General features: G+C 51.7%; 1 protein-coding gene across 1 annotated transcript; it reads right to left on the bottom strand.

Annotated features, from left to right (window-relative positions):
• Positions 1–170: 170 nt before the first annotated feature.
• On the bottom strand, positions 171–22,808 carry KDM5B (lysine demethylase 5B). Its single transcript, XM_031557008.1, has 27 exons — positions 22,734–22,808; positions 21,388–21,465; positions 20,716–20,838; positions 19,734–19,904; positions 17,480–17,614; positions 16,865–16,958; positions 16,380–16,483; positions 15,710–15,868; positions 15,008–15,127; positions 14,463–14,621; positions 13,876–14,057; positions 13,097–13,259; positions 12,602–12,721; positions 12,076–12,270; positions 11,710–11,891; positions 11,069–11,193; positions 10,622–10,772; positions 9,324–9,438; positions 8,064–8,419; positions 6,669–6,807; positions 5,867–6,046; positions 5,388–5,546; positions 4,609–5,097; positions 3,047–3,158; positions 2,306–2,460; positions 1,545–1,877; positions 171–1,056 (listed from the first exon to the last, which is right to left on the bottom strand). Exons 1-27 carry the CDS (start codon positions 22,806–22,808, stop codon positions 919–921), a joined length of 4,512 nt encoding a protein of 1,503 aa, XP_031412868.1. The 3' UTR covers positions 171–918.
• Between the last annotated feature and the right edge of the window lie 487 nt (positions 22,809–23,295).

The raw sequence follows: 23,295 nt of genomic DNA, 5'->3' as shown, positions 1-23,295 counted from the left end.
CCGCGTCCGTGCGCGTGGCCGCTCCCCCCCGGACCGCGCCGCTCCGATTTTGGGGACTTGTGCGAAAGAACGGATTTTTTTCCTTTGTTTCGGGCTCAGCCGCACCACGAAGCCTCGGCAGCGGCCGGAGGGAAACGAACTGCGTGGGAAGTTCTCCAAAAACACCAACATTTAATTTTATAACATAACCAGGGGTTTATTCCACAATATAAACTGCAACGTTTGATACAAGCTACCCAAAAAAGGAGAAAGCCAAAATACAGCTGTGGCAATTACTTTACAGAGCTTTTTTTTGTTTTTTCTTTTTTTTTTTTGTCTTCTACATCACGGCCCCTCAGTCACACTAGGATCTACCACCTGCTTTCTGTACATCAACCAATGCTAAAAGCAACACGCCGTCCCCAGCTGCCATTCCAGTCGCTGAAACCAGACATAGAAGTTATTGCTCAGATAAATAAACCTAAATCTACCAAAAACAAAGTGGGAAAAAAACCAAAAAAACAAACAAAAAAAAAACAACCCAAAACCTAAAAGTCTCCAAAGAGTTGATAACAGAGTAAACAGGGATCTCCTCCAACGAGGACTGCTTGGAACAACCTGTGGGGCTCTGTGCACCACGCAGGATTCGAAGCGCTGCAAATCCCAGAGGTACGGCGGTGCTGCCAAGGACAGGAGCTCGTCCCCAGCAGTGCCTTCCAGTCGGCCGAGACCCCCAACAGCCAGCTTCGCAAACCTCCACAACCACAAAGATCAAAGGGAGAATACAAAAGTGTCAAAAATCGTTTCGAGTTCTGGAAAATGATCCCGTGAGGATAGAAGTAGCACCAATCGCAGCCTGGCTCTCCAAACAGCCCTGCAGCCCCAATGGAAAACTCCGCAGCTCTCCCTGCTCCAGTCCTGACGGCTCTGTGGGCACTTTCACTTTCGGTACGGGGAGCCCCTCCCGGCGCAGCTGGCACAGATGTAATCCTCCTTCTCGGCCATTTCGGGGGAGATGCCCACGCACACCTGGTGGAACCACTGGTTGCAGCTGCCGTCGCACTGGACCCAGTCCACCTGGGGAGGAATGGATGCTGCGGGTCAGAGGCACCGGACAAACGCACGGCGCTCACGAGTTACTTTTCAACTCCGTGTATCCCCATAGAGCACAGCACGCCGGGAGCCAAACCACTGCAGCTCGGCTCCCGTGAAGAACTGCCCTCCCCTCCCACCGCAGCCCTGCCACCCCGGGCAGTGATACGGCTGGAAATGCAGCTCTCACACTCGCGGCAATGCCATTCTGCCCCTTCTTTCAGCACAGATGGGCACAGCGGAGCCCCAGGGCTCTGCGCCCACATTTCAGTGAACAGATTCCCACTCGGCCTCCCGCCCCTTCCCAGCCCCACAGCACTGCTGTGATGCTCAGCCCCGCTCCCTTTCCCCGCAGCTCCTGGGGAATTCAGAGGTGTGACACCTTCACAGCCCTCACGCTGCCCCCCACTCTTTGCAACAGCATTTCTGCAGACCAGCAGCTCCCGGCGCTCAGTGGGATCAGCTCCACTCACCTCCTCTCCCTCGGGCTGCAGACACGTCACTGCAGGGCAGATGGCATCTTCATCCTCCGAGTCCTCCTGCTCAGAGAACGACGTGTCGGAGGGAACCAAATGGCTTTCACTGCTGCGCTGCACCTCCAGGAGCCGCTCCCTCTCCCTCTCCATCCTGCTGCTGCTGCTGCTCAGATCCTTTGTGTGACTCAGTTTCAGTTTCTTCTTTTTGGGCGTCCTCATTTTTCTTACCCTTGCTCTCTTCTCCTCACAGAAGCTCTCTCTCTCGAAACGGCGCTTCATTTTTCTCTCCAAGTAACTCATTCCATCCTTTTTGCCCCGGCAGCACTCGTTCTGTCAGAAAGGTATTTGACAAATGGTGAGGATACAGCTGATGGACACAGCTCCGTTATACTACACCCCCTGCTTAGGGGGAGTCTCCAGTACAAGCAGTGTTTGTCAGAGTGCTGTGCAGGGGAGCAAAGGACGGGGTCACACGTCAGTGAGAGTTTATAGAAAGATTCTCATCTCCTGTCCACGAGGTGCCCCAGGGGCAGCCAGCAGGGCCTCAGCACAGGGACAGATGTATTTAGCATGAAGAGGGGGGTCACAAAATCCAGATTCGAACTGCAGAAATGCATCAGACCCCAAATGACATCCAATGGACTGGACACGTTACCCACTTCTGCACTGCTTTTGGGCATGGGAAGCACCTTCCATGCTCACACACACTGCATGATGCCCACACTGCCCCACGCTGACCCCCACGCTCAGACATTCACCTTTTCATTGCTCGGCCCACCCGACGGTTTCTGCTCAGCCTGCAGAGCGGGGCTTTGCTTTGTGAACAGGATCTGGTACAGCTCCTGTATTTCAGGCAGAGAAACCTGCAGCAGCTGCGCTTCCATCATCAGCTCGTCCAGCTCGGTGCTAACGACTGCCAGCAAGGAGAGAAGAAAAGGAATCCCTCCATGTCAGCACCGATGAGAACACAACCCGTGAAAGACTTTAAATCTGCAACTGAACAAATTTACTCTCATCTGTTCCCTCTTCGCCGCTCTTTTTTAACAGCAGAGTTAAAATGAGAGTTAAGAGTTTCCACAGAAGTTACTGAGCAGCACTGTGACTTTATCCTCCCCTGCCTGCGGTTTGTGCCAGCCCTATGGCAAAGCACTGCCATCGTTCTCCTTCCTCTGAAGACACAAATCAGTGTCGTGATCTCACTGCAGCACGAGTGGATGAGATGAACAGAGTGGAATTCAGAAGTGAAGCCAAGAGAGGAGAGGAGGAAGAGCTGAGGATGAGCCTCGCACCTGAAACCTGCCCTACGGCACCACCCCACCCCACGGAACGCAGAGGGCAGCTCACAGCCATGGCCCATTTCACTGCTTTGTGGCACTGAATTACAGAGTGCTCCTACTTGGAAGCGTGAAACTAAGGCTGGACATGGACCTCTCCTCCATCAAACACATGAGAAAAGGAAAAGAAAAAGAAAGAAAACTATCAAAGTAAAGATTACAAACCATGAAGTGGGATGCATTGCTGTCCTGTAGAAAATGGAGAATGTAAATATATGGTTCTGTTATCCCAGTCATGAGGCATGGAGAATGACATAGCTCCGATTGTTTGAGACACCTAGAAAACAAAGCAGAACACAACGCACAGGATTTTCATTACGCATTTCGGTCTGAAGTGTCACATAGCTGCAAAATGAAAAATCAGAACTCGTTTCTTTCACAGCTGCTTGGGACTTGCATTCCTGCACAGGATCCCCAAACCCTTCATCCTGAGCCTGGAACACGGCAGCACTACAGCCGGGCTGGGAGCTGCTGGTTCTGGTTGTGACTGCGTGCTGTCCCCGCTCACCATGGCCACGGTGACACCTCCACAGCCCTTGGGGTCACCATCCCGGCTGGCTCAGCTCCTTCCTGAGCCTCTCCTGACACCTCTCACAGGAGCACCCAACCTTCACTCTGAGCATCTGGGCGCCTTTATGAACCCCCTTCACTTTCCCTGCTCACAGCTGGTTTTCAGGTTTGTTTCTCACACCCCGTTGTCCCCTCTGTGCGCTGCCCCGGGGCTGCAGTACAACGGGAGGCACTGCTGCAGACAGGAGGGCGATGCCAAGGAACATCATCCAAAAAAAAACACCTCAAAGTCCATGCAGGGTGAGGTTCTGGCTCACAGCCCAACCCAAGAAGGGATGGAATCCCATGGCCGCACTGAGCTCCTGCCCAGGCCCCCCTTGCTGCTGTTCCAGAAGTGCAGCCCCAGCACAGCCATACAGGCAGCACAGAGCAGCCCCAGCCCCGGGCAGAGCGGGCAGTCAGATAAGCACAAGTGATGCTGCTCAGGCAAAGCCTGAAAGCAACACTGCGTGTCATTTTGAGGTGGTTTGTATCCTTTATGCTGCACAGATCTTTTGTTTCAGGCTTTTTTCCCCTGCATTTATTATCTCAGGAACACCAGGACTGTGACACACTTCGCACTGCCCCTGCCCTTTTTCTGACAGATCTCTTTACCAGACGAAGTCCCAAACTCTCAGGATCCCACCTTAAACAACGCAGCTCAACCCAAGGCGGCTCCAGCCAAGGTCCAGCCTTGGAGTTTTAGTATAAAGTGACACAGAGGGATGGAGGGATGAAGACCCTCTGCTGAAAACCATCTGATGTGAGCAGAGCTCAGAGCTCAGGAAGGTTTGTGTCTCCATTCCCAGCTGTAAGATTCAAATACTTGTAAGATAAGAACACAAAGACTAATCAAATACTGAGGGCTCTTAGAAACAATAGCTCAGCAGCTGCCATTAGTGGCATCCCATCAGTGCCCAGAAGCAGGAGGAAGAAAAGGTCCTTCAGAGCCGTTGTCCTCAGGACTCCAGCAGGACAGGCCAGGAGCTGTCGCAGGAGGACACACACTGTGGCTAACAACCCTAATTCCTTAAATCCGTAAAGCAAACCAGAAGCAATCTGTCTCGCCAGCATTTGTAAGGAGACACGGAGCACCAGAAAGCAGAGAGGTGCTCAAGGCTGCTCTCAACCACCACATCCCACCCGCAGCCAGGGCTGCCCGGGGCACTCAGCCTCACCTTGTTTGTCTCTGGCAGCTGCCCCGCGGCGCTCTGCCACCTGCTGTACAGCAATCCTGAGCCAACTTTGTCCTGCAGAAGTTTTAGATTCCCTGAATACAACATTTGTTGTGCCCTGTGCTGCCAGTTCACAGTTCTCTCTATCATGTACCGCAGGGCATCCCCCTCGGGGAGCCGCACGCGGATGCGCTGCAGGGAGGCCAGCAGAGGAAGGATCTTCTCCAAAGGCGGCTTCTCGGAGCGGCGGCAGAGCGGGCAGAGCCACATGCGTGGAGCCTGCGAGGCGTGGGGCACGGAAACGCAGCCGGTGTGGAAGAACCCCCTGCAGAGCTCACACTGGATCATGGGAGCAGCCGGCTCCTTCTGGCACACGCAGACCTTCAGCTCCGCGTCCTCCTCGCTGCACAGCAGCACCTTCCCCTCGTTGGCCGCCCGCAGGGAGCGCAGAGCCTCCATCTCTTTGAGCCGCGCCTCCCCGAGCGTCGCCATCTGAAAGCGGTTGGAAAGAAGGGAGAGAGCTCAGAGCTGTGCCACGAGGAGCTCCGCACGCTCAGAAGCGTCTCCTGTCTGATCGGCTCCATCCCTGCCCGCCTCCCCTCGCAGCTGTCAGCGTTTGAAGGGAAGCAATTAGGGCACACGGCGAGGAGATTTCGCAGTTGTGTTTTCCACCGGGACCGGAGACACAAAGCTCGCTCCCTTGCAAAATTAACGACAACCAATGCAAACAGACTGCCAGGACTTGGAAGAAACTCCAGGTGAAGAAAAGCCGCAGCGCTTACCGCAGACGCGGTGTCTTTGCTCTCACACAGAGCTCTCTCCAAGTCGCTCAGGCTCTCCAGTTTGGTGCTCTTCTTCTTCCCGCTCGGCATCGGCTCCTTCAGCTTCTTCTGCTTTCTTTTCAGACTCAGCGTCCCAATATCGCAGCGGGGACACAGCACCTGGTGGGCAGAGGAGCGGCACGGCTGCGATGCTCGGACTGCACTCACGCTGCTCTCGCAGCCACGTGCCACCATCTGGGAATCCCTGCTGTTTTTACACCGCACATCTGGGCTCCAGGGAGAGGTCAGCTGGGAATCGAGGGGAGCTGGAAGGTGGAAACCCGAGGGCCCACCCACTGTGCTTGAAGTTTAGAATTAGAAGCACAGCGCAGCGCCATCGCCTTAAGATCAGCAGAGCAATCCCAAAAGGTCACATCTCCTGCTGTTTGATGAGTTCATCCCCAACCCGGACACATTTTGGTGCTGTGCAGCTCTCTTACCTCCAGAAGGGAATACGGGGAGTTCTCACACAGGAACGTGTTGGCTGCACACTCCTTCCACGCCTGCACCTCCGCCACCAAGGACTCGAGCCGGGGCAGGTAGTCCAGATGCACCGGGATCGAGCGGCCCCTCGTCACCAGCTCCACCAGCGTGTCCAGGACGGGCACACGTCCTCCAACCTGTGGGATTAGAATTGGGGAATGCTCCACGGGCTGAGGAGCTCTGTGGACCACACTGAAGGCGGACCTCCACGAGGAGCACAGCGGGACGGAGCTCACTGCCGCAACAGCACTGATGGGGAGCCTGAGAACTGCTGTGCAGAACCTCCAGCACCACAATCACAGCTCGGGGACCACAGCTGTGCTGGGCACGGCCCCACAGCCGCCTGCTGACACCTGCACGCAACTGCAGCCAGAATCCCCGGCACACACAGACGTGTTTCCACCCCCGGCAGCCAGAATTCCACAATCCAAGGCAGTTCCATGAAGCCCTCTCATGATAGCCTTCAAACAAAAGTTAGCAAACCTGGAATGCACTTTGGCCTTTCGAAGGACTTAATGCCTATGAAAGTTTGTTGGTTTGTGTTTGTTTGTTTTAATAAAACTTCAACAGAAGTTCCTATTAAAATCCCAATTCAGGTTGGGTTGACCTGAAAACATCAGCACGCCCAGTCAGGGCTCACCGCTAACCCAGGACAGGGAAAATCACTCTGTTTACCCACAGCAGTGCCATCAGAGCACAGCAGCCATGTGACAGCACCTCCCTCTGCCCATGGAGGAGCCCAGAGCTCCGCTGACACACCTGCAGAGCTTCCACCTCCTGCAGCCAGTCCTGCGCCTTCTGAACCGCGTCCTTCAGCGCCGCGCCGCTGGGCAGGTAGGCAGGGATCTCCTCCATCTCCTTCACTGCCACCACGAGGCTGCTGAGCGACTGCCTTGGCCTGGCCAGGAGAAACGGCTCAGAACGTCAAACAGCCACAACGCCTGGGGCTCACCGAGCACCAGAGGTGTGCACTGAGCACACGGGGCACAGATAATGCAGGAGTCCCCAGAAAGGTGTGTTTGTGTGCTGAAGGCTCCTGCTGGCCACGCTAACAACAGGAAGCAATCTGCTGGCTGTTCCAAAAGTATTCACACGTTTGGGCTGCAGGGAAATCCAACATTCACCAGCTGCTGAGAGCGGACCTCTGGTGCTCCGATGCACCAAACCCCACAGCAGAGTCAGCTTCGAGGTTCTACACGAGAAATCTGCTTTTCAGAAAGCAGGTAACGACAGCTCTATGATCCTAAATGTAACTGGTGGGATATGCATTGTTCCCATGAATATCAAATAGTGTCAAATGCAGCCATTGCTCCAGATAGCTCACGTTTCTTCCTGCTTTCCGGCCAGGTTAATGGTCAGCAGTTGCAAATAAAAGAAAGCTGTGTAAGTTAATACATCTGCTTCATACTGAAGCTGTGCTTTGAAATTGTGCTAGGACCACTGGTTACCCACCTTGAGCTCATCTGAGGCTTTTGCTGTGACTGACCAACTTTCTTTTTGTCGTTTTTGTCCTAATGGCTCCAGATGAGCACTGCTCCCAGGAAAGCCTGGGAGATTTAGGGCCGTGGTTTGGTGGAACGGCGGTGCTGGGCTGGTGGTTGGACTGCATGACCTGAGGGGTCTTTTCCAACCTTAATGGTTCTACGACTTCTCAGTATTTCACAGTTTGATTCTGATCGTTTGAAAAGGTACAAACTCAACTTCATCTCTACTTTGGAGGCTGAAACCGAACTTAACCCAGTTCTGCGCTCTGACGTCACTAAAAGAGCCTGACGGGTAGGAAACAGCCCAGTCCATAGGATAACACCTATCAGTTGGTGATACATCTATCCATAGGATAACACCTATCAGTTGGTGATACATCTATCCATAGGATAACACCTATCAGTTGGTGATACATCTATCCATAGGATAACACCTATCAGTTGGTGATACATCTATCCATAGGATAACATCTATCAGTTGATGATACATCTCTGCCTCAGCCCCATCTCCCGCCTGACTGACAAAGGGCTGCACAGGAGGGAATGAGGGAATGCTGTCACTCAGCCCCATCTCCATCCCCTCCAGCACAGCACAGCACAACAGGGAGCCCCTCTGGAAACAAAGCCAACGATTTTCACCTCAAACAGCAAATAAAGGTCCCGCTTCTACCTGGCCTTTATCAGGTTTCTGGCTTTGTCATCCCAGTGCTCGGACACAGTCAGCAGCTCCTGCAGCTTTGCCATGGCCTTCTCAACTGCTGGGTAGGGAGCCAGGCCGACACCGGAGTCTATGAGACGCCTCATATCATCCAGAGTGAGAGAGTTCTGCTCTGACGAAGCCATCTGCACGTCCTCCAGCCAGCGCGCCTGCTCCAGCCTGACCCGCAGCTCAGCAAGTTGGGGTAAATCCACATCGAAGTCAAAGCTGACATCCAACAGCTCCTGCAGCTCCGCAGCACTCGGCATTTCTTCTGAGAGCAGTTTTTGGCTTTGCTGCTGAAAAGCTTCCACGCGATCAAGAAGGTCCTGTAACACACAAATGCACCATGAAACAGAACAAAGCAGACTGCCAAATTTCCTACACATTGAAGTGCAACTTGAAACATTCAGTTTAATTTTGCTGGCAGCCACCACGTCCCCATGCACACAGTGTGCACAGCAGATTGTGGTGTTTGGGAGGCACCTCAGCACACAGCACAGACTGAGCACCTCCCCCACAGTGACACCTCTGCCAGCAGATGGGTGTCACACTGAGGAGCAAAAGGCTCTGAAGGGAAACTCAGTGCTCCATCTCCTGGCTTTGTTCTGGGATGTTTACGAAGCCTGAAGAACATCCGCGTAATTCCATGATGGAAACAAAGCCCTTTTGGAGATACCTCAAAGCACGAATCAATCGGCAGGAACTCGGGCATTGCTATGAATCCTACAGCTGGAATTGCCTTTATTCTCTTCCTTTTTCTTTCTAAAAGCAGTCACACTTTTTCCCTGTTTGGATATGTGAGGTCCTTTCACTAAGCCCGTGCTCCCAGGCAGCAGGCACTGAGCAGTGCTTGAGCTGCAGCTTCCCACTGCTCAGCTGCGACTCCTACTTCCCACTTCAGGAGTGCAGAGGCCACAGAAGAATGCTGCACTTGTATGTGCCTGATATTGCCCTGCTCAGGAACACCAGGTGCACAGAACTGCTTGCATGCCTGCCATTCCTGGACTTCTGCTTTTCAAATAACGAGATAACTTCAGAGCAGCAATGCTATAAACACACAAAAAAAAGTGCACGGAATTCTACAATATCTGAATCCCATATTCCAGACCTGACGGAGCCTCTAAAGCCATCGCCCTGCCAGCTTCCATCCTTGGCACAAACAGCTTCAGGGGTGAACGAAGGGCAGATGTGGACCCACACAGAGCCACGGCCCCCCAGAGCCCACGTTACCTTCAGCAGGGGGGTCTGGCTGAGCAGGCAGGGGAGGGCGTAGAGCTGCCTGACAAACAGCCGCAGCTCGTTCACAGTCAGCTGGTTGGGGCATTTCCCTCCTCCGGAGCGGTACCTGCAATTACACACAATTAAACCTCGTCAGCTGCCACTAAATCCTCATCTAACCCACTCCAAAATCTGCTTCTGATTTCTTGTCAGTTGGATTTCGGTCACACGCAGTGCAGCACCCGGAGGCATCGCAGCCCAGGGCCCACATGAGGGGAAACTCGAGTCAGTGAGAGCAGAATGAACTATTGTTGGAAACACTCCTTCACATTAAGCGATATTCTGAAACAGCTCCTCAGCTTGGGCAGAGCACCAGTTGTTACAGAACCAACTCAGACTTCTTTCCAGAACACAAAGCAATTGTGGGTAAGCCATTCAGTGCTGCTGCAATAGCTATTGTAGGAAGCTCTCCCCGTGCCCACGCCGAGAGAGAGCAAATCCCACCTCTGAATGGGTTTTGTATCCGCAGGTCAGGCAGGCACTTCTCAAAAATCCTCTCTGTGCTGAAATCATCATTTTCATTTTCACCTAAACGTGCTGCATCAAACGAGAGGCTGCTCGGTGCCACCCAATTAGCTGGCATTAAAAAACAAGCTCTCTGGTGCCAAGCCAGTATGAGCAGGAGGGGAAAGAAATCTCTTACAATGCTGGCTCCAGCTGAACCTACAACGCGTTGTTTAAATTAACGAGGAAAACAACACCCCTGCAGGACATACAACTGCAATGGGAACGCAGCTCTGATTCCCTTTAACTCAATTCCTGCACAGAACGTGCTGGCAGGAGCAGGCAGCCAGACACCAGGAACGGAACACCCAAACAATGCCCTATCTTCAAATTCCACCAACAAATAACCTGAAGATGTACTGCAAGTGCTGCCAAAGGAAGAACGAGCACTCCTCAGAGCTCCCACACAGCATCATCCCCAACACAGGGTAGCACACGTCGGCTTTCCGTAAGGAGTAATGAAAGCCCCAGCAGCCCCCAGTCCCTGTGCCGTGAGGAACCTGGACTGCATCTCAATGGGAGCTGCTCCACCTAAAAGCATCACCGCCACCTTCTGCCTCCAGGGAACGACAGAAGAGTGGAGCAGACCGGGAGCTCTGCATGAGCATGAAGGAAAGCCGAATCTCCCCATAAAGGTTCTCGAGAAGGTAAAAAGGTTTCTTTTATTTGTCAGTCTTCCACCACTGCCTATCGCTCACCACTGACACGTGGCTCAGGTTCTGCTGCCAACACATAACAGCGTTTACCTGGTTTGTCTTTTGCCATTAAGGAGCTGCTGTGCTACTGAGGCACATTTATCTGCATCCTGTGTGACCAAGCGGAGGTGCCGCAGCAGGTCGTTGTCCGGGAACTTCTTCAGTTCTGATTCTTCTATCAAAGCCTTAAAGCTGATGAGACCTTTTGGGGAAGGCACCACGTTAGCACAAGTGTCCCTTCAGGATGGACCTCAAGCAGTAAGGTGGAACAGTGTAACACAATAAGTATATTTCAACTGCAGTTATGTTTGTACGAAAGAGAAAAGCGATTTCTAACCTTCTCACATAACTTCCAGAGAAACAAGAGCTGAAACATTTACTTTGAGCCATGAAATCAAATATGATCTCTTTCGATTGTCACCTATGACGAAGTTGCCCAGGTTCCAAAATCAAACACTTTACAATCAGTATTTTAACAGTCAAAGGGAAGGCACTTACTTCTCTTATTGCTGATCTTTGCTTCCAGGGCTTCGTTCACATTGGAAGCCCATTCATTGTACGACTCTGCACGCATCTTCAGAGCATTCATCATTGGATAGAGCTCCTCCAGCGTGTAGCGGTACCTGGAGCAGCACAGGGTCAGACTCTTCAGCAGAGACTGAGGGAGCAGAGCACTGCCCATACAACACACAGCCATCTCACAGCACCACGGGGCTCACAGCTCAGAGCTGAACCACCGCGTGCTGCACCTCGCCCACATCACTCACACAGCAGCTCCAGAAAGCACAGAAGGTACATTTGTGTAGGGCTGAGATGTGACAAAGAAGAGGAAATAAAGGCAGCAGGAAGAGAGCAAACAAAGGCAAACCAAAGGTTACTCCACAAGGACTGGAAGTAACGCAGGCCATGATGACCTTGTTGCTATAAATCAAAAAGCAAATTAATTTGCTCAGTAATTTCTGCCATCATACAACAAGAGCTGAACGCTGAACAGAAAGCATCTTTGTGCACGAGCACATGAAAGGAACTTTGTTTTGAGCGCACTGTTTGCAAAGGACCTCTGGAGACAGAACGCAGAGAGCATCAGTGACGCAGCACAGCCCCAGCAAGTACCTCCAGAACTCAGCTTATCTGCTTACCCCAGTTTGTATTGGTAGGTAGGGCAGGAACAAAGATCCTCCACGTGATACAAGCACACCAGCAGTCCTGGTTTACACGGGCAATAAACAGCAGACATGAAACAAGTGGTTTTGCACTTATAGCACTGCCGCTCATCATCGGGGAACAGCTCGAATGCCACCCTCTCGCAGTCAGTCACCCCCTGCAGAAGTGTGAGCAAACAGGTTGGGTTCCTTCAGAAGCTGAACGTATCAGGTGAACAACAACGTTCAGATATGAGATGGCAATCGGGCAGACAAGTCTCCACCGAGGGGGCAGAAGGGAAGGCGGGACCTGCGGTGCCTCTCAGCACTGCCTCGGTTCACCGCAGCATCCCCACAACTCACCAGTTTCTGAACCTTCTCACGCAACATCTTCTCGTCATCGATCATGATGGCCATGTCCTTCTGAACAGTAGATGCCACCACGACATCCAGGACGTCAGCCTTGGAGGCCATCTTACAGATCATCTCATCATGGGAGAAGACGCAGTAGCGGCTCAGCAGGCGGTAATGCTCGATGCACTGGCGACCCAACGGCAACTGCAGGGACAGAATCGCAGCATGAACACGGAGTTCTTTGTGAAAAGCACATTACATCACTGATGCTTCATGCCACGAACCAAGAACTACCAAAGGGAAAGCTGAGACAAACCCTTCTAGCAGCAACGCCCCTAACTGAGCACAGAACAGGAGACACCAGGACCTCCACAGACAGCCACAGCTCTCCGCATTCAGCTTCCAGCAACGCTGGAACAACTTCCTCCTGAGCTGGGGACCAGGTTTGCCCATCAGCAGTAAAACACTGCTTGTATGACAGCTAGAGACAAGTCTGGAACCGCACACTTCGTAAGAAGTTGGTTTTGGAACGCACCCAATCCACGGTGCAGAAGTTCACAGCTTCAGCAAAATTAAAACCCTGATTGAAGCCGCTGTGATAAGCTCTTGGAAAGGTGATCACAAACTCTCCAGCACACTGATTGGTCCGATAAACCTAGGAGAAAACGCAGATACCATCAGGTCAAAGCTGAACAGAACTAACAGGTTTTGGCCCCTTGACAGAAACTCTATGGCAAAAACAAAGGTCTGATTAAACAGGCACAGCAGGAGCTCTGGCCACCGTTTCCATCCAAGATGCAGAAATTACATTAAAGTGGAGTTCCTGAGATTTGCCAAGCAGTTCCCAAAACAATGATCCCCCTGCCCACCGTTCACATGGACACACTGCACTACACGAGGAAGACACAACACACGTGGAAACAACCCCAGCATCTCTGCAATACAAGCCGTTTCAATTATCAAGCATGAAGTGGAATTCAGTGCAGATGAAAGAGGGCTGAGTCAGGGGGAGCAGCACAGTCCAACATACAGGCACTCCGTGGGCCATCAAAGTATTTGGGTTCATTATGGTGACAAGTTGGTGCAAGAGGTCTGGCTGAGACTCAAACAGCTCTGGAGCAAGCTTCTTCATCACGTCCTCCAGCTGCTCTGCTGCGTACCCCGGGGCTCCATACCACGTCTTTGGTTCTCCCCTGCAAGATTATTTAAAAAGGTAACTATAAAGAAACCTGTAAGACATCCTGCTTAAATACACCGTGTCAAAAGGAGGAAACATAAGGATTCCGTGCTCTCCTCAGTCCTCACAGTTTATGCAGGTCCCTCCTCAGACCCGCGTTCTGCACCGCCCACATTTCAGAGAGCGTATTTTAAACGTGGAAAGAAAAAGAACTGAGCCGTGGAGGATTCCATCCCTACAGTGGGAGCAATGGGTGACACCTGAGGACACAGAGCAGGGTGTGGACACAAAGAGGAGAGGTGATGGAGAAACAAAGGTCTGAGGGACAGCAGCACTGGAGCCCTATGGCATTGGCTGAAGCTAAATGGTTTTAAAAAACCTCCATGATTTCCAGTTTCACACCGAGCACAATAAACCACCTGCTGGGGCATTCACTGCATCTCTCGTGGTTGTTTTAAAAGCTGGGATGGATGTCCCCTTCCAAAACACAACCAATGTTCAATCACAGCAAGCAGTGCATCACATCTAAGGCTGCAGCACGGCGTCCTCAGCTGAGCTCTGAGAACGTGCTGTCAGAAAAGGGTGAATGAAAGGGATGGGGCTCCTCCATCCGAGTCAAACCCCTCACTCACCAGTGCAGATAGTTGATGGAATAGCTCCAGTGGTCCTCAATGTGCCAACAAAAGGAAGAAAAGCACATTCCCACATACAGCCAGGGCAATTTCATCCCACATATATCTGCGGTGATGTGGGCAAGGACAGACTGTTCCATCACAGGCATGTTGTTTAAATTCCAGCCACTATCAAGGTATTCCTGAAAATTGAACAAGAGTTTAACAAACATGAAGTGAAAAAACCAAGAAGAGCGGGAAGAAGAAAAGCATCTTCCCCAACTGAAAAACACCAGGAATGGGTCACTCAGTCAAGGAACAAAACCTCCATTGTCCCGATCCTTTTCAGTAACCTTATCTGACCTGCTTTGTTAAAATGAGATTGTTTTTTATCTCAAGTTATTTATTAACTTCTATGGTAAGCCTATGGCTTTTAATGTGTGATCACCAGGTATTTCATTTCTGCAAAACTGATGTAATTCTCTTCAAGTTCTACACCAGATCCACAAAGCAAACGCTTTGCAAACCAGTTCCATTATGGTGCTTTGAACCGAAGTGAACGATTGGAGAGCTGATACAAACTGCACGGGGAACTAATAAGGACCCACCTCCTCTTCTGGCCTCACTTTGAATTTCCCATCTCTAACTGGGAACCCACTGCCAAACTCCTTTGAGGCGATATCAGCTCCATATTCCACGGTGACGTCCTCCTCAATGGTGCTAACAAGTCTCCAGAATTCCTTCTCAACCAGCTCGGTGGGGACCATCTGGGCACGACAAAGAGAAGAAGGTAACGCACTCGGAGCGCACAGCCAGCAGTCTGCACACGCAGAGGACGTGCAAAGCTCAATGCACCCCACGTGTCACAGCGCGGCTGCATCTCTGGGGTCTCAGCAATGCGTGCAGTTGGACAAAGTCCTCTCCTCACAGAGGCCTTCTCAGAAGTGAAAAAATCAGCAGCCAGTGGAATAGAAAACCACGATGCCACCAATCTTGGGAATCACCAGCACAAAGAGGAACCTCCGATCTGCCAATTCCTCCCATACAAAACCAGGTTTCTCTCCCTCCCTCCCTTTCCCCCCCAGTTCCACATTTAAAAGAATCACAGAAAATTCAAACTGTGTTATGGCATCAGGCTGAAAACAGAACATACATGGACTGGCATGTTAAAATAGTCGGACTTGAAGGCATCTGCCATCTCCCCAAACGTGCGCAGCGTGTAGTCCCGTGCTGCCTGCTCAAAGCCAAACGCTTCTTGAGGCTTATTGCACTCCTGCAATCACAAAGATCATTATTTCCATGATGTGTTACCACAAAACAATCCACACTGTGTTACTGGGTTACTACTGCCCTATGTGATAGGGGCAGGAAAGCAGACCCAATGGAACCACTGCCCCAAATCACAGCGGCAGAGGAACAGCCTGAAGGGGCCCTCAGGAGCACCCTGACCATCTGCTCCTAATCCACCAAGTGCAGAACTGATGGGTAAATGTGTACAAACATGAATGAATCAATGTGTCAACGCCATAATTTCTTCTTCCTCAAACACAGCTAAGAAAAAAGCAAAAGCTTCCATACTGAAGCATATGGTGACACTCCCATTTGAAATACAAAAGGAAGGTACCCATTAAACCCAAAGCGTTCTTTGGAATTCCAGCTGTGTTAATGCACAGCAGCCTGTGGTTGCAGAGCATCCAGAGACAGCTGTGCAATGTGGAGCACACCCGGCCTTCATTTTCCTTTCCTCCTCCCTCACCTTGTTTCACAGCTGAGTGACAACAAACGGCGTTTTCAATCCCTAAGCCCACATTCAGAACACAAAGAATTTTCAGCCTTACACCGTCAGTCGAATTACCTGAGCCAAACACTGGGGGCACCTCCAGTCCCCTTTGGGAACATCGTGAAGGGGTGGAATTAAACAGAAGGTATGGTAACTGTCATCACAGCCATCGCACAGCAGGAGACGGTCCTCATCGTTACCACTGCCACATAAGAGACACACATACAAATCCACCTGTAACAAAAAACGGCCAGAGCAGGGATGTGAGTGCTGAAGGAACCGATGGCCAAAGAGCAGTTTGGTCACTGCGTCTGTGCCACTCAGCAAGGTGCATTTCTACTGCCCCTCCGCAGTGGAAGTCAGACAAGTGCACTCAGTGCGATGTCTTTGTCAGTTTACACAGCCTGCCTCCCACACTGAGAGGCACCCAGAAGCTGCAGGCTCTTCCGTGGACTTTTTTCTCAAACAATTCAGCAGGAATCAGATAATTCCAGACCAGCAAATTACACAACTGTAGGTAGTGCAGCTTATCTGTCCTGTTATTTTCAGCTCTGCAGCAGCCCAAAGCTTTGCAAGCATCTTTGCTCCGTCAGGCACAAACACTGTTTAGTTTCAGCCACGTGATTAAAAAAACACAGCAGATTTTACTGTGACATGAGTGACAGGAAACATCACTGCATCCCCCAGAGAACCCCAGGAGCACCTGGAGCTGCGTGAGGCACCAGGGGACACAGGGCATACTCACAGCACTGGTGGGTTTTTTGGATCGGGCTTTGGATTTGTCCTTCTCCTGCTCCCCAGCGTGCTCTCTCTTCTCAGTAAGTTTCACTGTGCTGTACATTTCCTTTTCTGGTGCAACAGGAAAAAAAAGCCATTATAAAACATGTAACACTCAGCATCACTAGTTATTACTTATTTTGTTTGTTATTACTTGTTAAGACTGCCACGGGGATTGTTACATTTTGCACAGGGCTCTGTGTTTCCTTCAGCCCTGCTGCAGGCTGTGCTCAGTGCCAGCGCTGTGCCCACATCCATCGGCTGCTCTGCTGCCCCATCTCAGGACGGCAGTAAAGCAGCAACGCACACAGCTTCGGTTACGCTGAGGCAACATCTGGACACCAGCAGCGCCCACGTGAGCCAGCACTGGATCATTCCAACTGCTGAATTAAAGCCTGTCCTTAAAACCAAGCCTGTGCGAGGCAGAGGAGCCACTCACTGCTCTGTGCTCACCATTCTCACACTTGGGAGGTGCACATCCCATCCTGCGTCTCAGATTATGCGTTCTCGCCTCTGGAGAATCAGATTCAGTTTTAATGTTGGTTGCCTGATGAAGTGAAAAAAGGAATTAAGGGAGTAAAACTGAACGAGTCGGTAACGCCCTTAAATAGAACGCTTTGGCTTTGCACTTGTATTTGGGAAAACCTTTGCTGCCCCTCCAACTCAGGGCTGCCCACCCACGGATGGAGCATCTCAGAGCTCCCAGCCTGAGCCCTGCTTTTGGTTTTTCTTGTTTTCCTTTTTCAGGTACCACACCATTCACACAGCTATAAATATTTGCATCTGTTTCCCCAAGATAAACCGCTGCCACTCCCCAAGATTCCCACCGGCACGCGCTGGGATTCCCCCTCCCCAGAGGGCAGGGCTGGCCGGAGTGGCTGGGAGCCGCCAGGGCGGTGGGAGCTGCTCTGCAAGGAGCTGGGGCCGCACCACTGCCAGCTCCCTTCCAACCCAAACCATTCTGCGCTTTCATGGCTGGGGAGACACCAAACTCACACAGCATCACTACAGCACAGCGTGCCATTAAGCCCTGGCTCAGCGCACAGACGGAGCAGCTCTGGAGCTCACCTCGGCCCGCAGGCGCTTCGCTCGGCGAGCAGGAGGGCAGCTTTCAGATGGCTGCACTGACTGCCTCTGCGGGATGTCGTGGGGTTTGTACTCCTTGTCCTTCGTGTCGCTGGTGAGATCCGGCTTCTGCAGACACTGCAGAGACACAATTGGAAATAGGATTGCTTCACTTCTGCCCCCGCTCCTACTGGGAACTTTGTGCTGAGCAATTTCCTGGCTCGTGTGAGAGAACGCAGAGCGGGGCCTTCATATTCACTGCGCTGAGTTAATAGAAACAATATTTGTGACAGAACCGTTTTGAACCAGTTTCAAAATCCCTTCTTCTTGCCCAGCAACTGGAACTGAACTTCCAAATGCCAAACCGTTCCTGACCCCGAGCTGCAGCCCTGGCACAGCTCTCCCTGCAGCCCAACACTCCTCCAGCAGCCGCTGTTTACACTCCCAGCTGCACACACGAAGCCCTGGCAGTGCCCGCGCTGTGCTGCTGGCACACAACGAGAGCAGGGCGGTGTGCAGCCACACTGCTCTCCATCCTGCTCAACGGACACAGAGCCTCTCCTGCAGGAATGCAGGAGTTACATCTCTTGTGTGTTGTTGGAGGGGAGGGCGCTGCGGGGGGAACCCAGAGCAGAAGAGAAGAGGACACGAAGGAATGAAAGCTGCCTCTGTGCTCGGGTGGATTCCTGAAAATCGGGCACCAACTGAGGCACACGATGCTCAGTAACAGGAACAGAACTGGATGCTTTTAAAGGAGAGAACAACAAACACTAAGGAAAGGAGGAGTCTTTTTGTCAGAAACAGCCCTCCCAACCTGCAGCCACATCCCAGTGCTGGGCACCTGCTCCAACCAGAACTCCGTCAGCAGCAGAGGATGGGAACTGCAAGAGAACTGCTGCGGTGGCACAGGGATGGATTCTCTGCAGACAACAAAAGAATTCAGACTTTGAGAAACAGATTACAGAGATGGGGAGGAAATAGAGGGAAAAGTGGTGCTTCAGAAGACAAGGAGATGAAAAGGAGTGAACAGAAGAGGAGATCAACACCAAGGCAGGCAGAATGCTGCTGGAATTAACAACTCTCCTAAGTTCTGGGTCCTCCAATTACATCCTCACGTGAAACCTGAACCTTCACTACAGCTTCTACTCCTTCAGGAACTGAGGACATACGATCCTTGAAAGCAATTATCTTGAAGGCAAGCAGCTTTTCCTAAACAAAGCAAGGATGAAACACAGAAAGACAGCAACAAATAACAAAATCTGCCACATTTCAGTGCGGCGTCTGAGCAAAGAAAGAGCACTGCTCAACAAAGGGAAAACCCAGAAGACCTCTCCTACAAAGTACACTTTCAACAACTGCTGAAGTAAAAACATTTCCCACCGCCTCAGCGATCGGAAGGCAAAGCAGCAGCACGAAATGGCAGCTCCTTAAGCTTCACTTCTTGTAGGTCCAACTGAAAACACAAAGTGCTGTCTTACGAATGAGAGCTCCTTTGAGTGGCACAATAAACCGCAGGCCCTTTCCCATGGGCACCCTTTTGGAAAGGCTAAACAGGTCAGGATGAGATTTAGCTCATGGCACAGCCTTCAGAAGAAAGGATGCCATTCCTTAGCTTTGTTTCCACAGAGAGAAGGAACTGAGCTCCCTGCTGGCGGATGGATGCTGGCAGCTGTGCAGGGTTTCTCCTGGGCAGCACTGGGAGGAAACTCACTGCCTGCCACTGACAGCTGGAGCATCCAATGGCTGCATCCTCTCCAAAGACAAAAAGCACAGAGGCTGAGACTCCTGGTAAAGCACCGAGCTGACATACAGGGAAACAAACACCTCAACATGGGTGACACAGACCCACAGTGCTGCTGTGCCACCAGAGAGGGACCTGTAGCCACCTGCTGATCTGTGGGTATAACTCTACTCTGCTTTTGACAAACAGCACTAAAACCATTCCTGGAGGTGTGAGCAGTCATTACTGGGGGGCTCTGTACAATACAGAGAGGAAATGCACGGAGGCTGCATTCCAGTTGGTCGCTGGAGGTGAGGTTACCTTGAAGAATCCCACCTAGCAGCAACTCCAAAACATCCCTCCTGGTTACAAGCTTTCCTTGGCTCTACATGGCTTGCTGCATCACCACAGACTGCACGTAACCAACTGCATGGGGTAAAGCATGAAATGCAGGTGTTGGGAAGATTCCCTCGACACAAAACTGACAGACTGGCTCTGACATGGATAGGATTTGAGTTAAGACACAGCACAGCTTACCAGCAGGCTTGCTCCAGACTGGAATAAGTTGTAAGGATAGAGAATTCGCTCGTAATGCGCGCGGATGTGCGAACCCACAGCCTTGCCAGGAGCAAATCCCATCCTTGTGGCTATTTTGGTCCATTTCCTCTCTTTGCAAACGACATCAAACCCTCCTTCTTCTGCAACTAGCTGAAAGAGAGAACAAAACGGCTCCAGTTTAACACTGAGGTGATCAGCATTGAAGGAACACTGTGGGCGTGAAAGGAAACAGAGACACAACGCAATTACTGCTTTAACAGAGAAAACTCATGATTCTCTGACTCTAAAACTATCAATTTCTTTTAAAAGATATGAAGATTTTAAATAATCTGTAACTGGAACATATCACCTGGTCAGGAATTGCAGCCTTCTTTGGATTACTTTGCAGACAAGTCAGCACTGTATGTGATGAGCGAACAGCAGCTCAGCCCACTCCTCAGGATGTCCTGGCTGCATTTTCCCCCCTGCTCCACTCTGCAGTGCAGCACAACCCCTCTTCTACTGCAACGTTTCCTATGGAGCGGGCTCAGAACCACCCAATAGGAACCACCAACGTGTAAAGAAGTGCAGAGAACCATCCCTGGGGGCGTGAATCCCAGCCCTCGCTGTCCGAACACGCAGCCCCCCTCACAGACTCATCCCCCAAGTATCTGATTTTTCACTCCCTTGCTCCTCGTGGAAATGCCTTTTCTACCTGCCATTGTTCTGCAGCTTCCTCCAGTTACAACCATAAGTTTCTTCCTGACCAATTTGCTTCCAAGTTCATCTGCAGAAGAGCTGAAGTCTCGCTTCATCCCCGTGCTCAGGTGAAAACTCCCACCATTACGTTTCCCATTATTTTGTCACATTCTCTCAGTCAGCTTTAAACGAAGTAATGTATTTCCAGCTCATATGCAGCCCCAAATCCTGAAGGCTCTGTTAATACAACGTCTCCAGGTTAGCACCCCTTTAGCAGCCTTACCCTATTAAGCTGAAATAAATCCAAGATCTTCCTCTCCACGTGTGGAATTTTCAGTGTACAGCCCTGGAGCTCCCAGAACTTCGCAATCTGGTCCAGGAAATTCAGCTTCACACGGGTTTGGGCCTGGAAGGCAACAAGTGAGCACTGTGCCATGGGGAGGCACTGCTTCCCTCTCCCAGCACTGCTACAGGCACAGCTCCCCTGCCTGCCCGCTGCTCCCACCGCTGCCTCCTGCAGCCTGAGTTGATGCAGCAGTGAAAGGAAGTGCTCACAAACAGATTTCGCACCAACCACATTTTCTCATTGTTCCTTCCAAACAGCTCATTACTTTTAAAGCCCTCTCTACAAGCTTCATCTCTCCTACTTTTAAAAGATGCTGCAGATGCGCGAAACGAGGGCAGACAACGTACAGCGCTTGAGAATTTGAGTTTAACCACTTAAAAGTGGAATTGTGTGCTTTTAACAAGCATTAATTTTACTTTTTATGGCTGGTGTGCCGTTATGCAATTGCTGGAACACGTGGCTTTCTGTGTGTTAACTCAAAGCCGATGTGCAGAGGTTCCAAATGCTGTTGGCTGAAGTCACACAGAGCTCACAAGCAATCAGCTGGGAAACATAATTAAAGGAAGGGGCAAAAACGAAGAGGGGGCAACCCGTGGCTTTGCAGCTTACCTCCAACTCATTGAGCCGCTGGATCCTCGGCGTGAAGTGAAGTTTATCAACATCACATGCAAACGGAGGCTGCCAGTCCTGGGAAAACAGAAGTGCCTCATCAACAGGGCAGGAGATGAGCGGGGCCGCACGGCACGGAGCAGGAGAGCTTCCAGCTCCTAATTCCTCGTCTGCAAACACTCCGGAGCAAGCGGAGCGCGAGCAATGAGACCTGAGGATCAGCACCGAGACAAAATACCTGCAAACCACTGCAGTTATTTGTAAATACGACTATAAAGGAATTTTATCTCTCAGATCTCTGACACCCATCACGTGCCGGCGGTTTGGCACCGCGCAGCTTCACTGAACTACGTGAGATTTGATCTGAACTTGACGGTAATTTATTACTTATAAAGCAATCTGATTATCACAATTACAGGATGAAGATAACATGCAAGCACTACTGAGACAGGAGAGCTCTGCACCGGGAAGGACACCTGCAACGCAATGTGCTCCTGCAGCGCGCAGCAGAAACACGCGGAGCCACGGGCTGCACATTCCTGATTTCAGCAGGGAAATGAGACCCGGAGCCAAAGCAGCCACGAGCACCACGGGAAGCAATGACCCACCATGGCAGCAGCGTGGCACACTGTGCTGCGCCCAGCAGCAGAGCCCTCAGCAGGGATGCGGAGTCACAGAGCAAAGGACTCCCAGCCATTTATTTGGTTCGACGCACAAAACCAGCCCAAACCCCCAGGCAGTCGGACAAGTCTCGGGATCCGACAGGGCATTTTTGGTGCATGAAGGCTAAGCAAGGCTGGAATTAAAACTGTGTCAGCTTCCAGGCTCACCGGCGCGCCCAGCAGACCCTTCAGGACATGAGCTGCTCAGCCCACGAGCCGTGCTGCCCTCACACCGCAGGGCGCAGGACCAGAGATGCCCTGCAACCCACACCGCCCTCCTGGGGCTCCCAGAACTCATCCACACACCTCGCTTACTGCAGAACCAGCTCCGCATCCCACAGGTCGGTCACCAATGCATCACTGCAGCATCCAGGCGCAGCCAGCGGGCAGCCCTGGGTCAGCAATCCATTCCCCAAGCACCTCAACCTGAGCTGTCAGTCAGTAAAACCCATGAGAATAATACTTAGCAGCTTATGTTTCTGGCGTGCGGTAACCGCCTCAATTCCTGAACAAGACGCAAAATAAAATGAAAAATGAACACATTAAGGCCCATGGAGCTTTAGGCTGCCCGAAGGACTCCAGGCTTCCTGCTGCCCAGCCCTGATCGCATCCTGAGCGCCTCCTGGAAGCGATGCTCACAGCGTTTCCCTACACGCAGCTCGTGCCTTCTGCTCCCCTACACACGAGCAGCTTCCAAGTGCTGCAAGTAAAGATCTTCCTCCGGATTTTGTTCCGAAGCCTCTCCCACTTCTTCGGCATCTTTTGAAAACTGCACGCAGCATTTCAGATGCAACCCTTCCCGTGTGAGACAAAAAAAAGGAGACGCGTCACTTCCATTATTTTGCTAGACAGCGGCGCAGGAAGATCCAAGGGAAGATCTCAGCAATTCTGCCACAGAAACGCTCCCGGTTCACACAGCAGCTTGCTGGGATGCCCACCCCGCACACATGACCTACATTCTTTGTTCCCCATCCGTGTGAAGGGACGACGTGGCTGCTGGCAGAGGAAGGCAGCGGCTGGATTCAGCGCATGTTTTCATACGAAAACACACCGAAAGGAACCTGGATCAGGGAACCCCGGCAGAACCGACCTGCGCCACTCAGCAGCGCAGCTCTGCCTGGGCTCACACACAGAGCTGCGGAGGGGAATTAATCCCTCGGTGACCTGCTTGGGGCGGCGCTGCCAGGCAGGGCTGTGGGAGCAGGGAGATGAGCTCCTTCCTCCAGTGTTTCTCACTGGAGATCAA

Source organism: Meleagris gallopavo, chromosome 28 (genome assembly GCF_000146605.3).
Source record: "Meleagris gallopavo isolate NT-WF06-2002-E0010 breed Aviagen turkey brand Nicholas breeding stock chromosome 28, Turkey_5.1, whole genome shotgun sequence".
Taxonomy (NCBI): domain Eukaryota; kingdom Metazoa; phylum Chordata; class Aves; order Galliformes; family Phasianidae; genus Meleagris; species Meleagris gallopavo.
The sequence above is the reverse complement of the archived record's forward strand: the minus strand, read 5'-3'. Positions and strand labels throughout refer to the sequence as shown.